The sequence below is a fragment of the Clytia hemisphaerica genome, unplaced genomic scaffold (genome assembly GCF_902728285.1).
Source record: "Clytia hemisphaerica strain Z4C2 unplaced genomic scaffold, Clytia hemisphaerica genome assembly, whole genome shotgun sequence".
Classification (NCBI taxonomy): domain Eukaryota; kingdom Metazoa; phylum Cnidaria; class Hydrozoa; order Leptothecata; family Clytiidae; genus Clytia; species Clytia hemisphaerica.
The window spans coordinates 1,422,380-1,445,852 of NW_027104378.1; the positions used below are offsets into that span (position 1 = coordinate 1,422,380).

Consider the following 23,473-nt stretch of genomic DNA (forward strand, 5'->3'; position numbering starts at 1 on the left):
CATGCCGTTGGGCCTCCCGCCGCGCCTCAGTTTATGCTCTTTTACCACCTCATCGACCGCTTTTAAGAAAACCGCCGATTGCCGCCTGATATCAAAGTTTCATAGATTTTAAATTTTTTTAATTTTCCCAAACATTGACCAAAATTTGCATAAGTTTCTGCTCCTGAAAGTTTGTACGCATAAATAAAAGCTTCTCGACTTTTCAATTTAGAAAACTCAATGACATCAGACAATGCCCTGGTTCAACTTGGCATCAAAGAATTGAAAAATATTCTTTTTGAACATAGCCCCCAAGAAAGGATCAAAGTATGGCAACTAATAAATGTGAGTTGAGCTTTTCATGTTGGTATTGAAGTATTTTTTAGATCGGTCTGTTTAGAGATCTATTACAGGCTGCATCATTTGAAAATTTCAGGCGTGTGGTCAATCACACTCTTAAAATCCTAATTTTAGTAATTTAGGCGTGTGATAAAGAGTGCTATGCACAACTTTCAGTTGTGAAACTTACTTTATGGGGTGTGATTGATTGCACGCCTCAAATGATGCAGCCTGCTATTAATTGGATATGCTATTTTGTGAAAATAGGAAAAATTGGCAAAAATTTCCAACATTTGTTGTCTTTTTGCTTTATTTTGAATACGATTCTAATCTACCTAATGGTAGAAATTTTGGCAGGAATTTAATTTGGTGGATGGCCCCCAAAAAAATTTCACAGGGAATTTAATTTGGCGAATCGTCAAATAAATTAATTTTGTTTGGCGATGGCTTCAAGGTTCAAAATCAACCCTTTTATGACCTACCGTGAGATTGGGTAACTTGCATCAGTGGAGGCTAACATGCATAGCCCTCATATCAATGACCTGGTTGGTCATTAAAATACAAAGTTAAATCAAATCAAACCTGAGTACAAAATTTCCGAAAGTGATGTCAGGCATAATTATGTTAAGATTTGAGATTACACGTCCAGCCAGCCATCAAGAAACATCAAAACTCCCGCCATCTTAAAATTATGATCTCACATGATTTTTATTACGCAACCACGCTGGTTTATATACCCGTGATTCACTGGTTGGCGAGTAACTTGCTGAAATTAACTCGCCCGGCAAATTTGAGATTCTAAAATTAATGGTAGACTAAAGCTGCAGTGCTTTACAGTTCTTACATTTTGTTTTACATTTTGCTGCTTTGGTTGGTCAGGTGCTTGATGGCTATGCAAGTTTCCTTCCATTGATGCAAGTTACCCGATCTCACGGTAAATAGTGAAAATAACATTTGAGAAAACTTGAATTTGGTGGGAATTCAATTTGACTGATGGTGAAAAAAGAATTTTGGCGGGAACTTGATTTAGCCAAAATCCCCCAAATTTTCTTTCAGACTAAAATTCTTCCAATAAGGTAGACAATAATTGAATCAACCAGAAACTTGAATGTTGAATCTTTTTTACACTTCAGAGCTATCTTTCTCGTTGTGTCACACCACCACTACAAAACCTTGAAATACAAGAAGATAGAATTGATACTTCTCCTGACAACCAACACCACCATCACCAGAACCAATCTGGTTCTGCAAACAGCTTTATGCAGAAACAATTCAATACAAGCCTGAGGAAACAGCCAGATAAAATTGACATCTCTCCTGACCACCACCACAACCACAGCCAATCTGGTTCTACAAAAAGCTTTTTACCTACGCAATTTAAAAAGAGCCTGGAAAAACAAGATGACAAAATTGACACCTCTCCTGAACACCACCGCCACAACCGATCTAGTTCTGCAAGCTTTAAGCAACTCAAAAGCCTGGAAAAACGAGAGGATAAAGTTGTCATCTCTCCAGACAACCATCGCCGATCTGTTCCAGCAATTTTAGGTAACAAACTTAAAACTTGGAAAAGCCGCTGTAAACAGGAGCATGAGATTGATACTTCGTCTAACAACCACCAACCTAGTATTAACCTAGCAGCACCATCATATACAGTATACATTGACGCAGAAGCCAAAAACACCGACAGGGCTGGAGGTCTAACTAAGCGACTCAAAGAAAGAGTTATAAGATCACAAATAGACAGTATGAACACAATAGCATCAATGGAACCATTCAGTAGAAAACCAACAAAAAAAGAAATAGAAGAAATGGCAAAATCTTTGCAATTACATTATCCATCCTTAGTGAAAAAAGAAAGAGGACATTCTCTGGTATGTAGAATTTTTAAAAACCTTAATGTTATGACCACCTCCTATTTACTTATCTGTGCTTAATTGTAAGCAGTGGCGTGGTTGCAGGGGGGGCCAGGGGGCAGGCCCCCCAGCAGAGCTCTTATGAGAAGGGGCACCAAAAATGATTTTTAGGTGCTCCCTATCAAAAGACTGACATTTGAAAAACCAACAAATGGTGCCCCTTATTAGTACCTAAAACTTTCGCTCACTCGCTCCTTTGTTTTCCTAGGGTTTTTTGGGAAAATCACTTGATAATGACCCCCCCCCCAATTTATGCCTTTTCTTCCGGAGTACCCTGCTTATTCCATCTACACCCCTACAGAGTATTATTAAAGCAAATTTTATGAATTTATTATTTTGTATGCCAGTTTTTGCTGAAAACTTTAACACAACCATCCAACCCTTTTTTTCAGGAAGATCTACAAAGAGTGATGATCAAGTGCCAATATAACAGAAACAGGATGTATAAAGAACTAGTTGATGCCAATGAAAAACAATTTCTAATAGATGATAGTGATAGTAAGTGATATAGTACTCTTTTGTGCTTAATTGTAGGGGGTATCAAATTGCTATTTTTTCGACCCCTGCATCACTTAACAATGACCCCACACCACCCCCATTTTACAAATTTTATGCTACAGAGTATGATAAAATTAACAAAAATACTTAATTTTCTTTGGGTTTTTCAGCAAAATCAGGCCAATAACACTTTTTTATGATCCCCCATTTAATTGATTTAACCAGGAGTAGCCACGTCCCTCCCCCACTGTTTTTACCATTATTGTTCACAAGTCAAAAAGGGTAGTGTAGAACAATTCTGAATAATTTTTCTTTATTGTCATAGTTGAAGAAGAAAGACCTGGCAATGCAAAGAAAATACAATTTATTCCATCATCTGGTAAGAGCTCTGAAGTTTAAGCAAGTAATTTTTGGACTTTCCAGGAGATCCTATGAAATGAATTGATTCTATTTGTTCATCCACCTGTTTAGGCTGGGCTTAAAAAATTGTTGGTTTGCCGTCACCCGACCCTAGATTTTGGAGGTGGGTCGGTTGGTCGGAATTTTTTTTATTTTGGCGATTGATGAAATTTTCGTCCATGGAAGGGTTAACAGTTTGTTTGCATTTAGGTAATTTTGAATAAAAAACAGAAGTGCTAGCAGGGAATTTACGATTCATATGCTTGAGACAAACAAGATGCAAATTTTGATTTTTATTTGTTTGAAGTTTTTGAAGGAAAAAAAATTTTCTTTAAAATGGCAATAAAATTTTTTTGGGTCGGCAGGTTTCGAGGTAGAGTCGGTCGGGTGACGGCAAACCAACAATTTTTTAAATCCAGCCTCATCTGTTTCCATCGTTTCTCTGAATTGGATCATTTAGTAAATAGTTTTCTCTCTATTATCATAGCTGAAGAAGACAGAGCTGATTGTGCAAAGAAAGTAAAACGTACTCCATCACCTGGTAAGAGCTTCAAGTTTTAATAATTAGCCAGAAATCTTTGGACTTTCAGGAGGTCCTATAAAATTGACTCTGTTCATCCACCTAGGTTTATACGTTTCCATTGTTTCTCTGAATTGGATCATTTAGTAAATAGTTTTCTCTCTATTATCATAGCTGAAGAAGACAGAGCTGATTGTGCAAAGAAAGTAAAACGTACTCCATCACCTGGTAAGAGCTTCAAGTTTTAATAATTAGCCAGAAATCTTTGGACTTTCAGGAGGTCCTATAAAATTGACTCTGTTCATCCACCTAGGTTTATACGTTTCCATTGTTTCTCTGAATTGGATCATTTAGTAAATAGTTTTCTCTCTATTATCATAGCTGAAGAAGACAGAGCTGATTGTGCAAAGAAAGTAAAACTTACTCCATCACCTGGTAAGAGCTTTGGACTTTCATGAGAATATCATTTGAATGTTAGGGATAAATAAAAACCAAAAATCGCAATTTCAATGAAAAAAGACCTTTACAATTTGGGGAGGACCTGGATTTAAAATTAAGGGGAAAAGTAGGGAAATGTGTGGTTGAAGTTTCGATTCTTTCTAATTTCCAGGTTAACAAAGAAAATTACAAGGATTTGCAACTTCAATAAAAATATTTTGGGTTTAAAATGAAATACTAGTTTTGTTTTTTGAATCAATAGAGAATTTGCAAGAGCCAGACATCCAAAAATTTCAATCGTTGTTGGAAAAAGAATCGAGCAAGAAGAATCCAAATCCTTCTGTTTTACAACTTTACCTGGACAAGACATTTCAAAGTCGAAAAAATAATTTAAAGGACACTGAAGATCGCTATTCACTTTTTGAAAAAGGAATCCTTTACCAATGCTTTCAAAAGGAGCATCTTCAAGTAAGTAGTGACAAAATTTTTACCCCAACGATATAAAAGAACTTTATTCGTGTAGACCCTCAGTTCATTTTGATGTTTTTTTTAAATTACCCTCAATTGATTCGAACAATTTGAAAGATGTCAAAGATAACCTCAGGCTTCTTTGTCACAGATTGTCTTTTTTTGTCAAAGGGCCATCCATTCAGTATGAACACAGTGAGGAGGTTAAGCATTGTTTAAATGACATCATTTCTATTGTTCCTCTGCATACAAGGGGAGTATCAAATATTTGGAAAATTGTTGTGTACGTACTATCCGGTATCTAATAGACCGGGTTGGAATAAGCAGGGTGGGTGGAAAAAATCTCCAAACTCAATTAGTAAAGAATAAAAATGGCCGGGGTGGAAAATTTTTGAAAAGCAGCCTAATACAGAAGAATCGGAGCAAAAAAAGGGAACTTTAAAAAATATTTTTCTAAAGATTAATAAGCAGAGGGGTTGGAATAAGAATGTCCTGGGTGGAAAATTTCCAAAAAAATTAGCAGGGGGACACTTATTAGGTACCCTAGAGTATATGGATGACCCAAAGTTACTATCACTATTATTCTTATGTTTTGCAGATTATTGAGGAGGTCCGCCGAATATTATTCCCATTAAAACAAGGAGTTGCATTGGAATGCATTGACAATTTGAAGAAGAACGTGGATAAGTTGCTCTACTATGGGCTTCTTAATAGGAAGTTTGGTCCACCAGACACCAATTCTGAAGGTATAAAACCGTAAACTAGAACTAGTACTATGGTCCTGATTTTTCTGTTCTCTAAGTCTACGGTCCCAAATAGTAGGGAGTTGAAATGATTGGGGGATTTTTTTTTACAAATGAAAAAATCTGAAAGTGGGGGGAAAAGATTATTAAAAAACAAAGAGAAACTGTCAAAATTTTAGAATTTTTATTGCACTAATCTCTCTGCAAGTAGCACACTGACAATATTTTTATTGTCCACCCTATTTAACTCAATTTTTATCCAAGAATGTTAATTTTTGGTCAAAAACGTACAAAATTACATTTTTTGGATAAAAATTGAGTTATACAGGGTGGACAATAGAAATACGATCAGTGTGCTACTTGCAGAGAGATGAGTGCCATAGAAATTCTAAAATTTTGACAGCCTAGGAGTCTTTTGCACCTTTTGAAAATACGTTGACAAAAAAAATTTTGGCGGTACTCTCGGGTACCTAATAGCCGGGGGGGCCCGCTAATTAATTTTTCGAAAATTTTCCACCCAGGACATTCTTATTCCAACCCCCCCGCTTATTGATTTTTGGGAAAATTTTTTTAAAAGTTCCCTCTTTTGCCCTAATTCTGCTGTATCAGCCTCCTTTTCGAACATTTTCCACCCAGGACATTTTTATTCCAACCCCCCCGCTTATTAAATTTTGAGATTTTTTCCAACCCCCCCTGCTTATTCCAAACCCCCCCGGCTATTAGGTACCCGAGAGTAAGCAAAATTTAGCTTAGCTTTATTGTTTCTTAGATGGCAAAATGAAGCACATAATTGAAAACATCGATCATCTTTTCCCATCAAAAAAGAAATTGAAAAAATCAAAGAAAATGAAAGTAATTGTTGAACTTGAGGTAATCAATTTGCTTTATTTTCCATGTCTTTGTTAGTAATATAAAACTATAAAGCCAATTCAAAGCATTTAGATGAGTAATTTTTCATCATCCAATGATTCTTGACACATCAATACTCCAGAAGCTCCCTTTTTCCCTAATGGTATTGCTGATACACAAGATTTTTTTTCTGGGAATGGAAATGCATCATGTAGGGGTCTTCCCCCTTAAAAAATTGAATACATTACTTGGATATTAAGGAGAAAAGTCCAAAATGGTAGATTTGTTAGTGTTACCTGTTTTCTTTCCGCTGGCTTAAAAGAAAATTTTCTTTGCAGAAAATCATTTTTCTCTTTCACCTCATGATCATAATGCAAAAAAAAATTCGTATGTAAATAACTTTGCGCCAAGGAATTCTTTTCAATTTGGGGGTTTTAAAAATTGGATTAAGCTCAAAAATCCTCCATTATGGATTTTTGCAAAAAAGTAACTGGGTGCTTGGGCAATAGTCTGTGGCAAAATGGAGCTTCTGAAGTAGAAGGATTCTGAAGTTTGTTCAAAATTTAAGTTTTGTTTTCATCTCAATTTTTTTACTCACTTTCAGGACCACGAGGAGCCGGAACTTAAATTGAACAAAATTACCACAAGCATTCCTGTGTTGTTAAAAGACAACCATAGTACATCGTTGCTTGTGAAGAAGTCAGTGGTCTTCAAAACAGCATCTTTGATAGAAGCATTGTGTTGCTACCTCGCGGTGTTTTACGTTCTGGATATAGATTATCCCAAGGAGTTTGAATCCGGGCTCACAATATTGCAGTGGATTGTTTTCGGTTCGTTTAAAGCACCGATAGAAATATTAGCACACTGCAACGAATTGTATGCTGATTTTCAAAAGTAACACTTTATACAGCATATGTGTATATTTTTCATTCCCCGTCTGGGTATTTTTTAAATGTAAATAATGTACCTCTTTAGGTACTCTTCTGTGCTTAATTGTATGATTTTTTTAACTCCGAAATCACTTCATAATGACCCCTCCCCATTTTATGATTTGCTTCCGGAAAGTCCCCTATATAATTAAGCACACAAGAGTGAAAGATCAGACTTTTATTCAACTTTTTCTTTTGTTCTTGCATATTGAGAAAAGAGAAAAACATTTTATGTTTGAGACATGTAAGTCAGCAAAAGGATTTTTAACTGTAAAATTGTTCCAGCTAGATTTTTACGCTATATTTTTTAACACCGAATCGTTTAATGAGACCTGTGAAGTTGGTTTACAGGGTTTAAGACGCATGTGGTTTAAATTTAGTGCTTTGTTCAAATTTGAAAAGTTTTGGTATCAATGACAGGAATGCGGATTTTTATGATAAACGTTTATATTCATTTCTTTTAGTTCCTTTTTAAGTTTTTTTTACAGGAGACATTATCGACATTTCGTTTTATATCGATAGACAAGCAGAAAAGATGTAACCATTTTTATTTCAGAAACATATAAGCAGTTTACAAATCATTATTTTTATTTTTTTCTCTCCATTCGTCTACATCCGAATCTAAATGTAACTTATGCAACATTACTTCTCTCGAGTAAAATAATATTACTTACCCGGAGTAATCCATGGCTCAACATACGGACAAACTAGTAATTCTTCCAGGAAGTAAATTTTTACTTCCGGTAAGTTTTTTTTTACTTCTGAAAAGACTTGAGATTTTGCAGTGCACCAAAAGCGGAAAAATTATCGATATGGCCATGCTTCCTCCGTGTCAGTCAGTTTTGATTCTCCACTTGAAGAGGGCAAACTACGTTAGCAAACTTTGGAAATCATCATTAATAAGTTGGTTAGAACAAGGAGATATTACAGAAAATGGTTGGTCGAACGACGGATCTACAATTTGGGTTGATGAGGTCTTTCCCCTTGAAGTTGAGGAGATACTTTGTGATGCGACCTACAACAGCGAAGAAGCTGAAGATGGAGAAGATGAAATTTCCGACGACGAATCGGATGAGGACGAAGATGAAGAGATAGAAACTGATGACGAGCAATCAGCTGAGGAAGACGGCGAGAACTAAATAATATGAAGGTGTAAGATTGGTGGATGTTTAATTCGACATTGTTACGATTGGTTTATTATGGATAATTGATATTATGATAGACTTTTTTATTACGTTGTCTCAGTATATTGTTCATAGAAAGCTGTTACTTTTATCAGTTTTTGTCGACAAGAAGTTTTTTTTTGCAATTTTCGCCCTAAAATCAAGAAAACTGGTTATGATGTTGTTTTTTTGTCAAAAAATTGATTTTAATTTTTCAAAAAGGTGATATTTTGTAAAAATTTCATATTTTTAGACAGTTTACCCCCGGTTTTGAGATATTTTGAAACTTTCTAACCTAGAAACAAATAATTTTATTAGTTTAAAGGCTTTTTATTGGGAATTTTAATAGTTGGAGACTGTTTGAGGGGTAAATCGCGAGAGATAAGCTCAAAAAATTGAATTTTGGTCAAAAAATGAGTATTTTTGCAATTTTTACCCCCTGAAAATAAAAAATTAAGCCCTCAGGGGATAGTTAATCCTGATATTATGATGAGAGCAATCAGGATCTATCACCACGTAACCTTTGAAGTATCATAAACAGTTTTTCGTTTGCCTAGGACCACTTTTCTGCTGAAAAAAGACGATTTTTGGGGGTTTTTCATGTTTTACCCCCTGTTTTCTTTGATACAGAACCCCCTGGTGAATATTTTTGGACTTTTTTTTTTTCAAAATTTTATTTTACCTATTTGTAACATATTTGGAAAGTTTCAAGCAATAACAATTTTTAGATAGTGCAGAATCGCACTTCTAAGTTACCATGGTGTTTCAAGTCTCAAGCAAAATCCCTTACAAATTGGTATTTTGGCAAAAAACACCCCCACTTACCTAGCTTACCATTTTAGTTAGCCCCCTTAACAGCCTATTTACCGTCTCATTCCTGAAAATATAGCATCTTAGCAACCCAAAACCACCATCAAATATTTTTCACCTCTTGGGGGACGCAGACCCCCCAGATCGACCTGGTCTATTTCAAATACTGTATATCAGCAAAAAACATATTTTATAACTAATATCTTTTGGGAAAGAAACCTGTTGAATAACAAGAAAAGTATTTTAACTTTATTCATAAATGTAATATAGGAATGTTTAATTAGTCTAAAAACATGCAAACAAAATAGACTTGAAACTTATTACAAAGATCATGCTATTGTTAGGGAATTGGCAAAAAACGATGCTCTACATTTATTGGATGAGAAGCAACAGGCAAAAACAGAAAAAAACTGTGATTGGAAACACCGACAGAATGATTCATATAATATTATAAACAACTGAAGAAAGAAAATTCAAAATCTTGAATGTGAACCGATTAAGAACTTCAATTAAAAGTAAAAAAGAAGGAAAAAGGACAAAGCTATCACTGGGCATGTAGTCTTTTTATTAATTCTACTTATTCAAAGGACAAAAGGATAAAATTTCATTTTCTATCTATTACTGGACAAAACATTTAAAAGCAAAGTCATTTTATAATTTGACAAAGACAGAAGGACAGAATTCATTTCTTAATTCGACAAGAGGACATTGGCAGAAAGAAAAACTCAAGAATTTATTATTTAAGCTCAAAACAGCAGCAAGGCAGAACAAACCAACCCGAAAACTCAAGAATTTATTATTTTAAGCTTATTAAAACAGCAACAAGACAGAACAAACCAACCCAAAAAATATTAAACAAAAAAGTTAAAATCTATAAGCGGGATAAAAAGGTAAAGTTACTGGCGAGAAAACAGGAAGATGAGCAGGAAAAGGTACCGGATACATTGGTTGTTGGTAATTGAAAATGCCAGTTTGAAAAAATTGATGTTGTTGCTGTTGGAAGGATGGTAAGCTTTGACAGATGGTTGGAGGTTGACAGATGGTTGGAGGTTGAAGGATGGTTGGAGGTTGATGGATGGTTGGAGGTTGAAGGTTGAAGGTGGAAGGTTGATTGGTTGGAAAACTATTTAAAAGGGTCACTTACAACCAATCAGCTATTAGGTCTATGGTGTGATGTTAAAGACATTGTAGAGGTGCATATCATGTATAAGTCAATTGCCGTATAGTTTCTATTCAACCAGGCTAAGCTGATGGACTACATGCAAAATCTCCCTGAATTAGAGCTTAAAACTAATTGCCATGAAATGGGTGTAGAATCTGTTTTCAATCTAGAAGAACTAAGGCCATGAAGATTGGTATATAAAGTTGACGTTCTTTCAAATAGAATATTGATGATATCATCAAAAGATCTCACAGAAATTGAAGAAAGATATACTTGTCAAAAAGAAAACAAACAAAGACGACATACCAGTGCCGGTGAAAGTGACGTCGACGCCTCCTCCAGTTCCGACACGTGACGGAGAAACGTCTGTAACGACGGACGTCTTTGATGGATCATATAGATATTGAGCTGATAAGATCTGTTCTTGTTCACCGCTTGAGATCTTGATAGCGCATGTTATCGCAACATCAATGGGACCTGAAATGTAAGATCATATGTAATAGTTATCGGACAGTTGCGAGTACAATATGAGAAATATTTTACGAGTTCCGAGATTTTTCCGTACAATATTTTCCGAGCCTTTAGGCGAGGAAAATATACGGAAAATCCGGAACGAGTGAAATATTTCCATATTGTACGAGCGAATGTCTGATAACTGGTTTATCGGTGACCCAAAAAATGCATTTTTTGTGTTGGAGGACACTTTTGTAGCAAAGTGACGTTAGATGATTGCTTCTACCGCTACAATGCAACAACATCTTTTCGTCAATTTATATTTTTACATGTAAAATACAAGATATATTGTACTCTTTTTAACCAATCAGATTGCAGATATTTTTTGGATCGCCGATAAAGGTATATATTCTTTGCTATAGAATTTACGTGATGCACTTTTCAATCAATAAAATTTAACCATTTACAAGGGGAACAAGACACTGTGGTTAAATTCACTAAAGGGTTTTGTAATAATAAATCCGAAATATATTGTAAAAATATAAATGGTTGTTAAAAATCAGCCTAAAAGTTTTGTTTACTCAACATACAGAATTAATCTTTAATTAGTTTGATCATAGCACTACTCGATGTGGGTTAAGTTATAATTCAATGAGACTTTCTGTTTAAAATTTTGTTCACCCTTATAGAGTAGTGCTACCAATAGGGTACAACTATCAAAGAAAATCTGATCAAAGATATTCCTGGGCCATGATCGATTTTGTGTCCAAGGCTGAGGCCAGTGTCTAAATAAACCAAGTTTTCTTCACCTTCTTGCGCTGGAGATAAACACTTGATGTTGGTGACAGTCACCTCATCTTTCTTGACAGGGCAATCGACATCACAAATTGTCACCATAGTATCTTCACCATAGCCGGTTCCACTGATAACCACTTCAATTCCACCACCGAACCCACTTAACGGTGAGCCAGAAACACTTCCACTCAAACCGTATACGAACGGTACGCTGTTTGAATCACCCGAACTCTAGGAAAGGGAAAAAAGTTATGCTTACGAAAAGCGATATTTCACTCTTCAGGGGAAAGATATAATTTTTAGGCTTGAATCTTATAAAACCAGCAAACTGAAGTGAAGCGACTGCTTATGTAGAAATTTTCGTCATCGTTCGTGACTTCATCGGCATAATTAGATAGATATGATATATACTTTTCGAAATCAAAATTCTTCAAGAACTTTGTGACATTGCAGTGGACTCTCTCTAATTTGATCTTCAAAGGACCAAAAATTTCATTTGAATTAAAGAAATATTCGAATTACAGAGGGTAATTCAAGCCACTTTTCGTTCAGCTTAGGGAATAAATATTTCAGTTTGAATTACAAAAATTCGAAAAATAGAGATTCGAATTAGAGAGAATTGACTTTAGCTTAACCTCACAAGACGTCGAAAAACGAATTATGAAGTAACTCTCTCATACGTACATCGATGTGGACTTTGAGAGTTGTATTTCCAGCTGTATGGTGTTGTAGGGTACACGTGATTTTTGTGGATGATTCCACGATCACTGATTGACACTCTGAAACTCCAACCTTGACACTCACTCCTGTGCTGTGTGGGAAGTTTCCTGAAAAGAAACAATATAAAATACCATCAGGTATATTTAACCATGTTTCAACAATAATAGATGGTGAGCCAACTATTGATTTGTAGAATTATCCCAATAGATCATAAACGATAATTCAGGTTGCTACTAAGGCATTGAATCTCCTTGCATTCTTATTTTCTTAAACCTTGCCCATGCAACATGTTCAATCTGGTGGTCAACGAAATTCTTGTAAATTGAATGGGAAGCATTTGTTCTCATTACCCGTTAAAGTGATCGTATCACCGCTCTTTCCAGTGGTCGGTGAAACTGAACTGATCTCTGGTGATTCATCATCTGAATATTCAAAATGGGTCGTCGATTTGATTTGGTCATCAACCGAAACTTCAATCGGTCCCGTCATGCAATTCGGACATACTTCATCAACAGATGGTGGTGTTATACATTTGATTTGAGTCATTGTTTTTGATGTGATTCGACAAGGCTTTCCACCAATGGTAACTGTCGATTGAGCGATCACGATATCTGAGGTGCCGGGTTGACGATTCGGATAAGAACCACCTGTAAAGTTTAATTAAAATTTAATTACTCGAGTGCCCCCTTAACTCGAATAAGTTTGTTTTTCCATTCAGACAAAAACCCATTAAAATGACATTACCTTCGCCACGGAAACCATATCCGTTGATTGTAATTTCCGTTCCTCCATACTTTGATCCCAGGGGTGGTGTTACCGAAGAAATCTTCCCCGTAATTGCACCAGGATAGAAATCCTGGGTTTTGCCATTATGCGTGAATTGAGTATATCCTTTGCCCTCGATGTAGAGACGAATGGAGTAGCCACCGTGCGGGAGAAGAAAAGCATCTGAATATGTGAAAACATCGCCTTCTTTTGTCACCACTTCAGTACCTTGAATGACGATATCATTGAAATGGAATTGATAAGATTGAGTAGTTGATCCACCTTCCACACCGATTCTCAACGTATTGCCAGCATCTTGCATAACATTACCTATGATAATATATGGAAAAATGGAGAATTCAGTTAGGGATTGCTTCTTTTTCGGTGACCTTTTCTCCGGGTAAAAGGAGGTAATCACCTTTATATAAACCCTAGAGGAAGTTTCTCAACTCTGGCCAACAAAATTCGTTATCTTACAAGTTTATTTAAAAGTCATACCCTAATAGTAGCACTACTCAATAGCGCTGTAAATACACCGAGAGCGCTAGGTCTACTATTCCTTGAGTACTTGTGATAATGTTGGATGAAGCACCGTTTAAAAAAAACTCTGATCAAAGATGGCGGATATAGCTTTGTCCAGGGTTCATACGGGTCAGTGGTAAACATTCTCGGTAGACACTCTTGATATAATAAAGACGTGGATTTCATTTTTTTTTCATTAGCGTTATTTTTCGTTGCTGGCGTAATAAGGGCCAGCGTAAGAGATCGGGACCAAAATAGAGCGGGGCTAAAAGTGGGGAAAAAGAGTTTTGGCGTAATAAGGGCCTGGGTAGAAGGAGCCAGTGCTAAATTAAGGGCTGGCTATAAAAAAGGCCGTATACTTCATCTTGGCAAGAAAAATTAAGGTTGAGAATTAAGTTATTTTCAAAACATTTACCGAGGATAGTTTCTTGTTTCGCAATTGGTGTTAAAGTAGAATCATAAACGAAAGTGAAAGGGGTTTCAGTCTTTTGCGCATCAAGTTGATATCCTTTGTCTTGGACTTCGATATCTGCTGAGCCAGATGCATCAGCAGGTGACCAGCACGTCAGTTGGGAGTACGTACTTTCGATAGTTTCACAAACAGAAACACCAATGATGACTTCAACAAGGTGTCCATTTAAACCATGACCACCAACTGTTAGTTTCGTACGCCCTTGTTCAGAGCCTCGTAGTGGTGAAATCTGTATGAGGGGGGGGATAAACGATTAAAGTCTTAAGGCCGGTCTCCACTTTCGAGCAACATGAGCAACATTTTGCGCGAAAGTGGAGACCGACCTTTATATATCAGAATAACATGAGGCAAAAACATACAATTTCAACCGTTCAGTAACCTATTCTTGAAGATCTATTCAATCTCTGAAAAGAAAAATTACTTGTCGTCTGATCGTTGCTGTATGCTATGATGTGTCAAGGGATTCGGAACTTTTGAAAATGGAACATCTAAAAACTGAACACTTTTACCAAGAAATTTTAAAAGCAGTGTGAAATGTGTGGTGTAAACTTACACCGGAAACCTCATGTTGAAAGACAACAGAATAATTGAGATCGGAACGGATTTGCACAAGAGCGTCTCCTTTCCCCTCAACCAAAAGTGAAACTGGGAGTAAAATATCCATCGGCGGTTCGCTTGTAAGATCCATATCACATTCTAAGGATGTCGCACTTGCAGATTTGACGTCACAAAGATGTGAACCAAACTTGACATTATTTTTCGAGCGCGTGCTACTGAATCCAACACCATTTATTTTGATCCGTTGGCTTGGTAACCGATGCATTAATCCAGTGGATTGATCTTGTTCAATGGATGTGATTTTAGGTGTACGGTCATCCCGGTACGTGAATGGGAGGGTATTGGTGGATTCATACCCTAGAAGAACAAATAATCAAATATGAGCTTAGCTTGTACCAAACTCTTCTTTGTTGAGAAGATAACGCAATAAGATTTTATAAAAAAATACGTGGTACAGGCTCATATGAGCTACGTCGAAGACCGACTTCGCACTCTTTAATACAAATATTTTCCATTAAATAAAATTTTTATTCAAAGTTTTAAGAACCCCGTTAAGTAGGGAAGCTTGCGAGGATATATAACTTAGTTCAATTAACAAGGACGAGGATATCTTCAACTACATTCGAAGTTCGTTCAATGACCACGATGTTGCCACCGAAACTGAAACCATATCCTTTAAGTGTTCCGCTAGTGAAGCCATAATCAAAATCGAACCTTTTGGAACAAGTTCCCGATTGTGATGGTTGACAGTAGAAGTTTGAAGCGTCATACGAGAGTATGTCATCGGGATCGGAAGGGTAGATACCTGATGTCACGCCTGATTCTGGGGAATAACCCCATGACCACTATAAAATATAGAATGAACAAAATAAATTAAACCAACTATTTGAAAACTTGAAAATTTGAAAATGTCAACGGTTCTGGTGAAACCATATTAGCGAACACTTTTCTTAAAGCATTTTAGTAATATGAGCTGTAACTTCAAAACATGAAGAACACTCTCACATTTAGCTTACTTTCAAAATGATTGAAATGAAATCTACAATACTCTGTATTGCCTGGAAATTGTACCAGCATGAAACACCATACAGTATTCTAGGGCCCTTTTATTTCTCAATAATTTGGGAGTTACATTAGCATCAGACAGCATCCAGAAAGAACGTACCTCCACAGTGTCACCAGTCAGAATGTTGATGTTCTCTTTACTCCACTTGTACCCAATACCAAATGCTATAGGGAAAATTCAAAGTAAATATTTTTGAACGTTTCAAACTAGCAAACAAGTCAATTAATCATGGCAGAGGGGTGGGAGATGATAGAAGGGCGAGCGGACTTTTTATTAATAAGGAGCTGCTTTGGAGCGCGAGGAAATATTGGCTAGAGCGTGTTGAACAACAGGGTTTTCAACCTCGACCCATTGGTATTTCTTCTTATCAACCTAGCCCAACTCACTCAACCCTACTACACTCTTCCTCCCTGCACCATATCGTCATCATATTGCTTGTCAGTATAATAGTCCTAATATCGACATCATATGTTCTTTTGAAAAAATTTATTCATGTTGCTGAGCAATATATCAGAATTAATCAGTGAGCCATGTTTTACTGCTAGAAGCTCCTTTCAAAGTTGATTGCAGTGGAGATGTAAAAAAACTTCAAAACCTAAAAAATATAATAATATAAAGGCTTACTTTCGTGCTGTCCGCTATTGCCCACTTGAACTGTCCGCGTGACAGGTGGCTGTTTGCAGGTAATCGTGGTATCCGAAACCGTCAAAATTTCGCATTTTTTCTGGCCCACTCTCACTTCTACGTCAGAGTCCACCGTTCCAAAGCCTTCTCCAGTGATGGTTAAAATGGAACCTCCGGCGTAGGAACCTTTGTTTGGAGAGACGCTGGTTAAGGAGAGTACGTATTCCATATCGAATTCAATACTGGAGAAACCATCGCTTCGTACCACGGCACATTTCTTGACACCCAGTTCATTTTCGGGCAACGTACATTCGATATGCGACGTACTGGCGGCTACGATTTTACATTCTTTAGTGTCAACATTGACTTTATTTTTCACTGAAACTTGAACCTGCTATTGATAGCTTCTGACCACCTATGGTACAATAGATTGTAGAGCGTCTCATACGTATTGCTTGTATTTGTAGTACACGTTTTTCTTTTTAAGAAACTAATTTTTAAGAAACATGAGACTCAGAATGCCTAAAAACTAAGAAACATCTAAGAAACATGCTAAGGCTAAGAATGAGAAAATAACATATCGGTTTCTTTTAAGAACTATCCGATCCAGCCTTCCATGAGGCTGATAATGTCAAAAAGTTTAAAAACATGTAAGAAACATTTAAGGCTCAAAAGGCCGATTTCTTAAGAAACATTGAGGCTGCTTGGTAAAACTAACTTCTTAAAAAAAAAACGTGTATTGCAGAAAAGCTCATAAACGAGAGAAAAGTGTAAGTAATTTTAGAGTGTAGAGAATCATTAGAAGCGTCAGCGTGAGATAAACGATGAAATAAAAATGTGGAACAAGTAAACAATTGAACGTCTGAGTTACCTTTGACGGAAGCTTTTTGAAAGGATAATGTATTGACAATTGGGTCTGATCCAATGCCAACGGTGATGACATGTGGATAGGTGTACGTTGAACCATTGATGCTTGCCTATATTAAGAGACAAACAACAGCAAGTTTATATATGTATTATTCTGTCCTTGTGACCCTTACGCCCTTACAAGGAGTGGTATTCTGCAACGGAGACGGTTGGCTTCTGATTGTTCTAGATCATGATCAACTGAGGACGACGGTGAACAAGTACTTTTCCAAAACTCAGTTTTGCCGGTCAAAACTGCGTATTTTTCCAAATCGTCCCTCAAAAGTGCAAATACATATGCTGGCTAATTACTAGAGAGGGGACCAATACTATGAAAAAGACTTCCGGGCCACGCGATACCCTAGTACCCCTAACGGTACATAAATTTTCCACTTACCTCTAGTTCAGCTGACCCATCAACAAGTACCGGTGAACGACAGTATGTTCGTGTAGGTCCGCAATCTTTTAAATAACAATGGATATTGCAATCATGTCTATCTGAGCCCATTTTCAATTGTATCTCAAGCTCTTTACCATCTTTACCGAAACCTTTACCGTTAATCTCTATGTCAACACCACCATTTGTTCCAAGTGTGGATGGACTTATAGATGTGATCACTATAGCAACCCTAAGATGATAATGGGAAGGTATACACTATAACAATACAACTCTAAACGTATAGACGTCTTTGTCAAGTTTCCTGTGTATCGCAGTGCAGTGGAGTTTCAATCAAGTATTTCGCACGAACCGCAGGAAAGTTAAATTATTTCAATTAGACAAACTATTATGTAAATGTCACTAAACAAACTTTGTTATTGTTCATTTACAGCGAAAAAATCATTAGCTAAAAGATTAGTTCTTACTCGAATTTGATTGGATAAGCATTGCCCATTCCTTGCACATGCGCAATGACATCCTGTTGACCTCCCCGCGTTTCTTCACCTGTTAAAATATCAACGGTTTTTAGTAAGTGGGAAAATCCAAGAAAGGAGTTGCATATTCCACCTTCCTTTGACGTAAATGGTCATCAAAAAGAGGACTTTTTAAAGTTAGTATAATTCAAACATAGTAAAAATAATTAAAAGGGACAATTGTAGTCAAACAAACTGATATTATACCGTGACAATTATCGTATTAACATATAACATCTACATTACTGTATGACAAGGATTTTAAACCTAAACCAGCCTAACCTTAAGTTTGCCCTCGACTACAGTTAGAAAAATGACATGCTTGAATAACTAAGTCATAGACCGCTTAAATCGTGTAATGCAGCGATGGCCAAGTGGTATGAGGCGTCAGCGTTACAAACCGGGGGTTCGTGGTATAAATTCATACCATTCCATTTAGTTCATAGATAACAGAGCCGGGCTGGCCATCACCCGTGAGAACAATCTAAAGACTGTTTAAAAGTCCTAGATTACTTGGCCGTCCATGTAAAATAAAACTCTATCAATTGTGTAATGAAGCGATGGACAAGTGGTATAGCAAGTGAGGGTTGCAAACCGGGGATTCGTGGTTCAAACCCCTTCCAATTCCGTTCAGTTCGTAGATTACAGAGCTGGGCTGGCCATGACCCCATGAAAACAATCAATAGACTGTTTAAAAGTCCTAGATTACTTGGCTATCCATATAAAATAAAACTCTATCATAGAGGTATAAAGAAAGACAGGAGATGAATTTGTCGGTAATTGGTCGTTAAAGTCTTTTGATTTCTTTTATGTAATAAATCAAAAGAAATTCTAGGCTCGCCCGATGAAATACGACTTTTTAGTAGAACTCAAGTTTGCTCTGAACATTCTTACTATCAGCATCGAAGATTTCCAGCCTTCTAATATACGAGAATAAAATAAAATTTAGCTCCACGAAATAAGTTTGCGTTCAATTGTGTCATCCATTAAATTTTGTTTTGAAAAGATATTTTCTCAAGCCAGAAAATGAAAAGTTCTTTATAAGCACACACAATTTCAGACCCAATTTGTAGACAAAAAGTCGCTGGAGAATTTTGGAGGAAAGTATTAAGCAATAGAGTTCACCTTGAAGAAAATGTTGATCGAAAAATCTTGTCATTTGATGAAGGATTGCAAAGTTTACAGGCCCTTTTTTAATCCAAATATTTTCTTACACCAATGTCAGAAACAATGAATCTCGTTCCATCTTATTTCCAACACTTAAGTTAGCCAATAAGATTTTATCTATCAACAAAAGAGCTCATTAAAAATGCACGATATATGAGATTATGAGCATGCATACCTCGTAACTTTTTTAATCGTAGGGCGAGCATGGTTACAATAGCATACTTCTCCTGTTTCTTTATACCTCCATGCTCTTATCTATCTATGAATTTTTTCGACTCATAGTATACATTGCCTATCGTGCACACAACATTTTCTCCTGAGGTCGAATCAATTGAACAATCAATATTCCCAACAGTAACCTTTGTAACTGTTTGTCCAACAAAATCTTGACTGGTAAGAGTAATCTGTTCACCAGGGGCGGCTGATTGAGGCGTTATGGCGGTAATGTTTGGCGTCTTTTCCGTTGTGTAGTTGTAAGCGCATGAACCATTTGAACAGGTAGACATTAAACCGAATAAATCAACTGTGACCTAAGTGAAAATAATGGATTTATTTTCCAAGCATGGGACAGGACGTTTAACAATGTCATTAGATTGCTAGTGAACTTAAATTTGAGAGTATTCCAACATCGTATTTTGGTTCACACGTTTGTATTCCAAGGGATCGTCAACACTCGAGGTTTATATAACTTCTTACATGCCGACCCACTCGAAATCAGGATTGTCGGACGATGAAAAACAGTATTATTTAAAGTGTGCACATTTTTTGCTACATTTGGGAAACCATGTCAGCATAACTAAACTGATTCCCTTGACAGTGGTTTTCACATAGTGGCGAAATACAGTGCACACTTAAAAGGAATAGGCTTTAGAAATCGAGTCAAAATACCTGCGGTTTGTCCATCTTTTGTTGCAATAAATCACCTGTGAATGGACCATGTACAATTCCTCCGTCTTGCGTGGTTTTAACGACAACATCCGTCTGCAGGTCTTCTGATTTGCTCACCACTTCGAGCTGTGGTAGATCACCTCCAATCGATTTAAAAGTGACATACCAGATCAAACCATGACAGTCACCTTGAAAAAATGAAAGTTTCGTACGTATGTTAACATGAGAACTGAAGGTGTTGTTTTTATATCAGCGGAATAAATATATATGTAACAACAAGCTCTTTACCATCGAAGGGTAAATTCTTTAACAGTTCTTTAGTCAGTAAATTGACCTCCGGGTAAATTTTTTAACTGGTCAAATACTTAATAAAGAATCTACCCAACGCCCACGGAAGCCGAATTGATCCGATTTGATTTTATATTAATAGAGCATATTTAATTTAAAATTTTCGTTGATTTGATAAAAATAGTCTTAGAGAACTGAGACAGAGACCATGTTCACACGTTACTGTTCCGTTTCGTTCCGGTATGGAACGGAACGGAACCGCAACGTCTGAACATGGTCAGAGAGTTGTATCTTTCCATGTCGTTGGCATAGGACGATAAAACCGCGTCTAGTTCCCATCAATGTTTATTTAATTCAACCCTTGAAAATGTTCGATAATGATACCTAAGTTTGTGACAGCAAGGGTCCCAGCAGAATCTTCTAATGCTCCTTCCAATCGAGCTCTCAATTGGTCTGATGTGATATTGACAGGAATATCTAAAGAAATTTCTGAACATGATAACTTTCACAATTCAATAAAAGTCAAACCCATAACTCTTGAAGACGCTGATATACCTTTCGGCTTCTAGTTCTGAGGTATATGCAACCCATCAATGTTTTTTTTCTCGGTCAATTAGCGTGCGTCGGTCGAAAATCGTGACCCTTTGAGAGGTAAATTATCGATTTTATTGATTTTTGGATTGGACCCTTTGAGATGCTGATGATGATCTTTGAATTTTGAGGTATGAATTCTGAATTCTTATAGGAGCGTACACGGTTCTATATGAAAACATGAGGCTCATTTTTGGCCAAAACCTAAAAAAAAATAAGGCACAATCCCAGCCTCCCACTTCAGACAAATTACACACGAATTTCTAACAAGAAAGAAACAGACAATAGAATATCTAGAGGAATAAATAAATTATACCGGGTGCACCAAAAAAAAGTATAAAACTTTGTCGAGATATTGCGAGCTTCAGGATTTAAATTTTTTGTTCATTCTTTTTTTATCGCATAGAGGATGCTCTAACTTGAATTCTGAGCTATCATCATTAGGTTTGAAAAAGTAAGTAATTATCTCAAAAAAACTGACTTTTTTTTAATGTCGAAATTTCAAAAAATCATCAAAAACAGCGAGCAAACTTTTCTCTTGGCACTTACCTTCTTTACACATAAAAATACCAAAAAATGCAACTGTGTTCATCAAAACTCGTTACGGAATTTAAGAATATGGTAAAACAAGCTATTCCCATGTGGAAAAATATTTTTGGTAAAGCTGAAAATTTTTTTTGGAAATCTCCAAGAGAGGTGTGGTGTGCTACGTGAGAAAATTTTTGAAAAAATAAATCACCATTCCTCAACTAGTTGCTCAAAGAACTTGGGTCTGCATTGAGTTTGCTGGTGTTGGAAATATTCATGACGTGTAAATAAGATAGACAAACCGTTGGCAAAATATAAGATAGGAGAAAAAAGAATCAAAAAGACAAAGAAATTGTGTTTTTGTCATTTTGTCTTATTTATAGCGTGATTGCTGTTTTTAATGATTTTTTGAAATTTCGACATGGAAAAAAAGTCAGTTTTTTGGAAATAACTTTCGAACTACTTTTTCAAATTTAATGTATAATAGCTCAGAATTCAAGTTAGAGCATCCTCTATACAATAAAAAAAGAATGAACAAAAAATATAAATCCTGAAGCTCACAATATCTCAACAAACCCGTATACTTTTTTTTGGTGCACCCGGTAGAGTTTCGTCGATATCAGGTTCTAATATATCCAAGAACAAGTAATACTTTAATGGACCTACCTATTTATAAAACGAATAATTAGAATTTAATGGAAGTAATGTATAATTTTAAATTTCGATTTATATATCTATTGGAACGGAGAAAGCAATTAAGAAACGCATCGATGTTTAACGGTGAAAGAAAAATAATATCGACACTTTAATCAATCATTCAGAGAAAATTAAAACTGAAGTAAAAAAAACATTTAGTTTTCAGTTTTTCATTATTTCATCACAGATTGAGGAGTCACATTTTGGGCATTGCCATTTTACATCATTGTGCAAAAAATCATGAAAATCTGTCGAGTATAAGTTGAAAAAATGAAGGAAAACCGTTTTCGGCGATTTTTAAGGAGTTCCGGATTCAAAGGATGATTTTTTTGGAAATCAAACGATGCTAAGTTTTGGGCATCATCATAAAGAACATTTTTCTGTAAAGAAACAATTAAATAAGTTGAAAAAATGTGACGGAAATGTGAAAAAACGACGATTTCCGGCACATTTCCGGTTCTACAGACCGGAAAAATTTTTTTTTCGGCAAACGGTTTTCGACACCTTTTCGGCAGTACTAATGTGCATCTATGTGCAAAAAATCGCAAAAAACTAATGATAAAATCTCGAGAAAATCTCAAAAAACCGCTTTTTTCGGGACATTTCCGGTTCTACCGGCCGGAAAAATTTTTTTTTCGAAAATCGGGCTCCGTCACATTCGAGGGTTTATAGTAATGCACCTTTGTGCAAAAAATCAAAGAAAAATTGAATGAGCCAATCTCGAGAAAAGTTGGTAACTAACGTACTAACGAACGGACGAACGGACGAACGGACAAAGGTTAATTTATAGGACCTCCACCGGGGTAGGTCCAAAAATTAAAAAAATCTTAGGGGGAAATATCATTTTTGTTAATCACGTGCTAATACAGGGCCAATACAGAGAATAAATAGAATTTTTACCCCTGATGAAGATTTCCTTTTCATTTCTGTCCGTGAATTTTTGGCTCATTCGAAATAAGTCCCCCCCAGATTCTTTTATGGGCAAAAGATTGATGTCACAAACAAAAACCCGAAATTTGACGCAAATTCAAAGTTGCTAAAACCTAAAGCCACTTATACTATTGGAAAGCTCTTGAAAAACAAAATTTAGAGGACTTTGAAGCGGATATGGTGGATTTCTCAACGTAACTCGAGAAGAACGGCGTCATAGGGCCTTTTTGATTACCCCCTCTCAAAAAGGTTTTTAAATACATTCTTCTTTGGAATGAGCCAAAAGAATTCCACTCCGGAAATTGTTGTCATGGGTCCTAAAGAATGACCCCCTACTAAAAGTATCTGAGAAAATACTAGACAACTTACATCAACAGTA

At 36.2% G+C, this 23,473-nt stretch overlaps 2 protein-coding genes across 2 annotated transcripts; one reads left to right on the top strand and one right to left on the bottom strand.

Moving 5' to 3' along the window:
- The first annotated feature begins 188 nt into the window (after positions 1-188).
- On the top strand, positions 189-7,361 carry LOC136819101 (uncharacterized). Its single transcript, XM_067075273.1, has 9 exons — positions 189-324; positions 1,452-1,866; positions 3,619-3,672; positions 3,826-3,879; positions 4,033-4,086; positions 4,352-4,557; positions 5,156-5,303; positions 6,070-6,170; positions 6,754-7,361. The coding sequence occupies exons 1-9, from the start codon at positions 220-222 to the stop codon at positions 7,045-7,047; spliced, it is 1,431 nt and encodes a 476-aa protein (XP_066931374.1). The 5' UTR covers positions 189-219; the 3' UTR covers positions 7,048-7,361.
- Positions 7,362-9,213: 1,852 nt separating this feature from the next.
- LOC136819102 (fibrocystin-L-like) lies at positions 9,214-20,790 on the bottom strand. Its single transcript, XM_067075274.1, has 17 exons — positions 20,734-20,790; positions 20,062-20,249; positions 19,533-19,703; positions 17,959-18,037; positions 17,492-17,723; positions 17,060-17,165; positions 16,189-16,603; positions 15,664-15,728; positions 15,213-15,343; positions 14,494-14,855; positions 13,884-14,169; positions 12,926-13,276; positions 12,532-12,828; positions 12,146-12,288; positions 11,476-11,692; positions 10,520-10,690; positions 9,214-10,214 (listed from the first exon to the last, which is right to left on the bottom strand). The coding sequence occupies exons 9-17, from the start codon at positions 15,280-15,282 to the stop codon at positions 10,192-10,194; spliced, it is 1,920 nt and encodes a 639-aa protein (XP_066931375.1). The 5' UTR covers positions 15,283-15,343; positions 15,664-15,728; positions 16,189-16,603; positions 17,060-17,165; positions 17,492-17,723; positions 17,959-18,037; positions 19,533-19,703; positions 20,062-20,249; positions 20,734-20,790; the 3' UTR covers positions 9,214-10,191.
- Between the last annotated feature and the right edge of the window lie 2,683 nt (positions 20,791-23,473).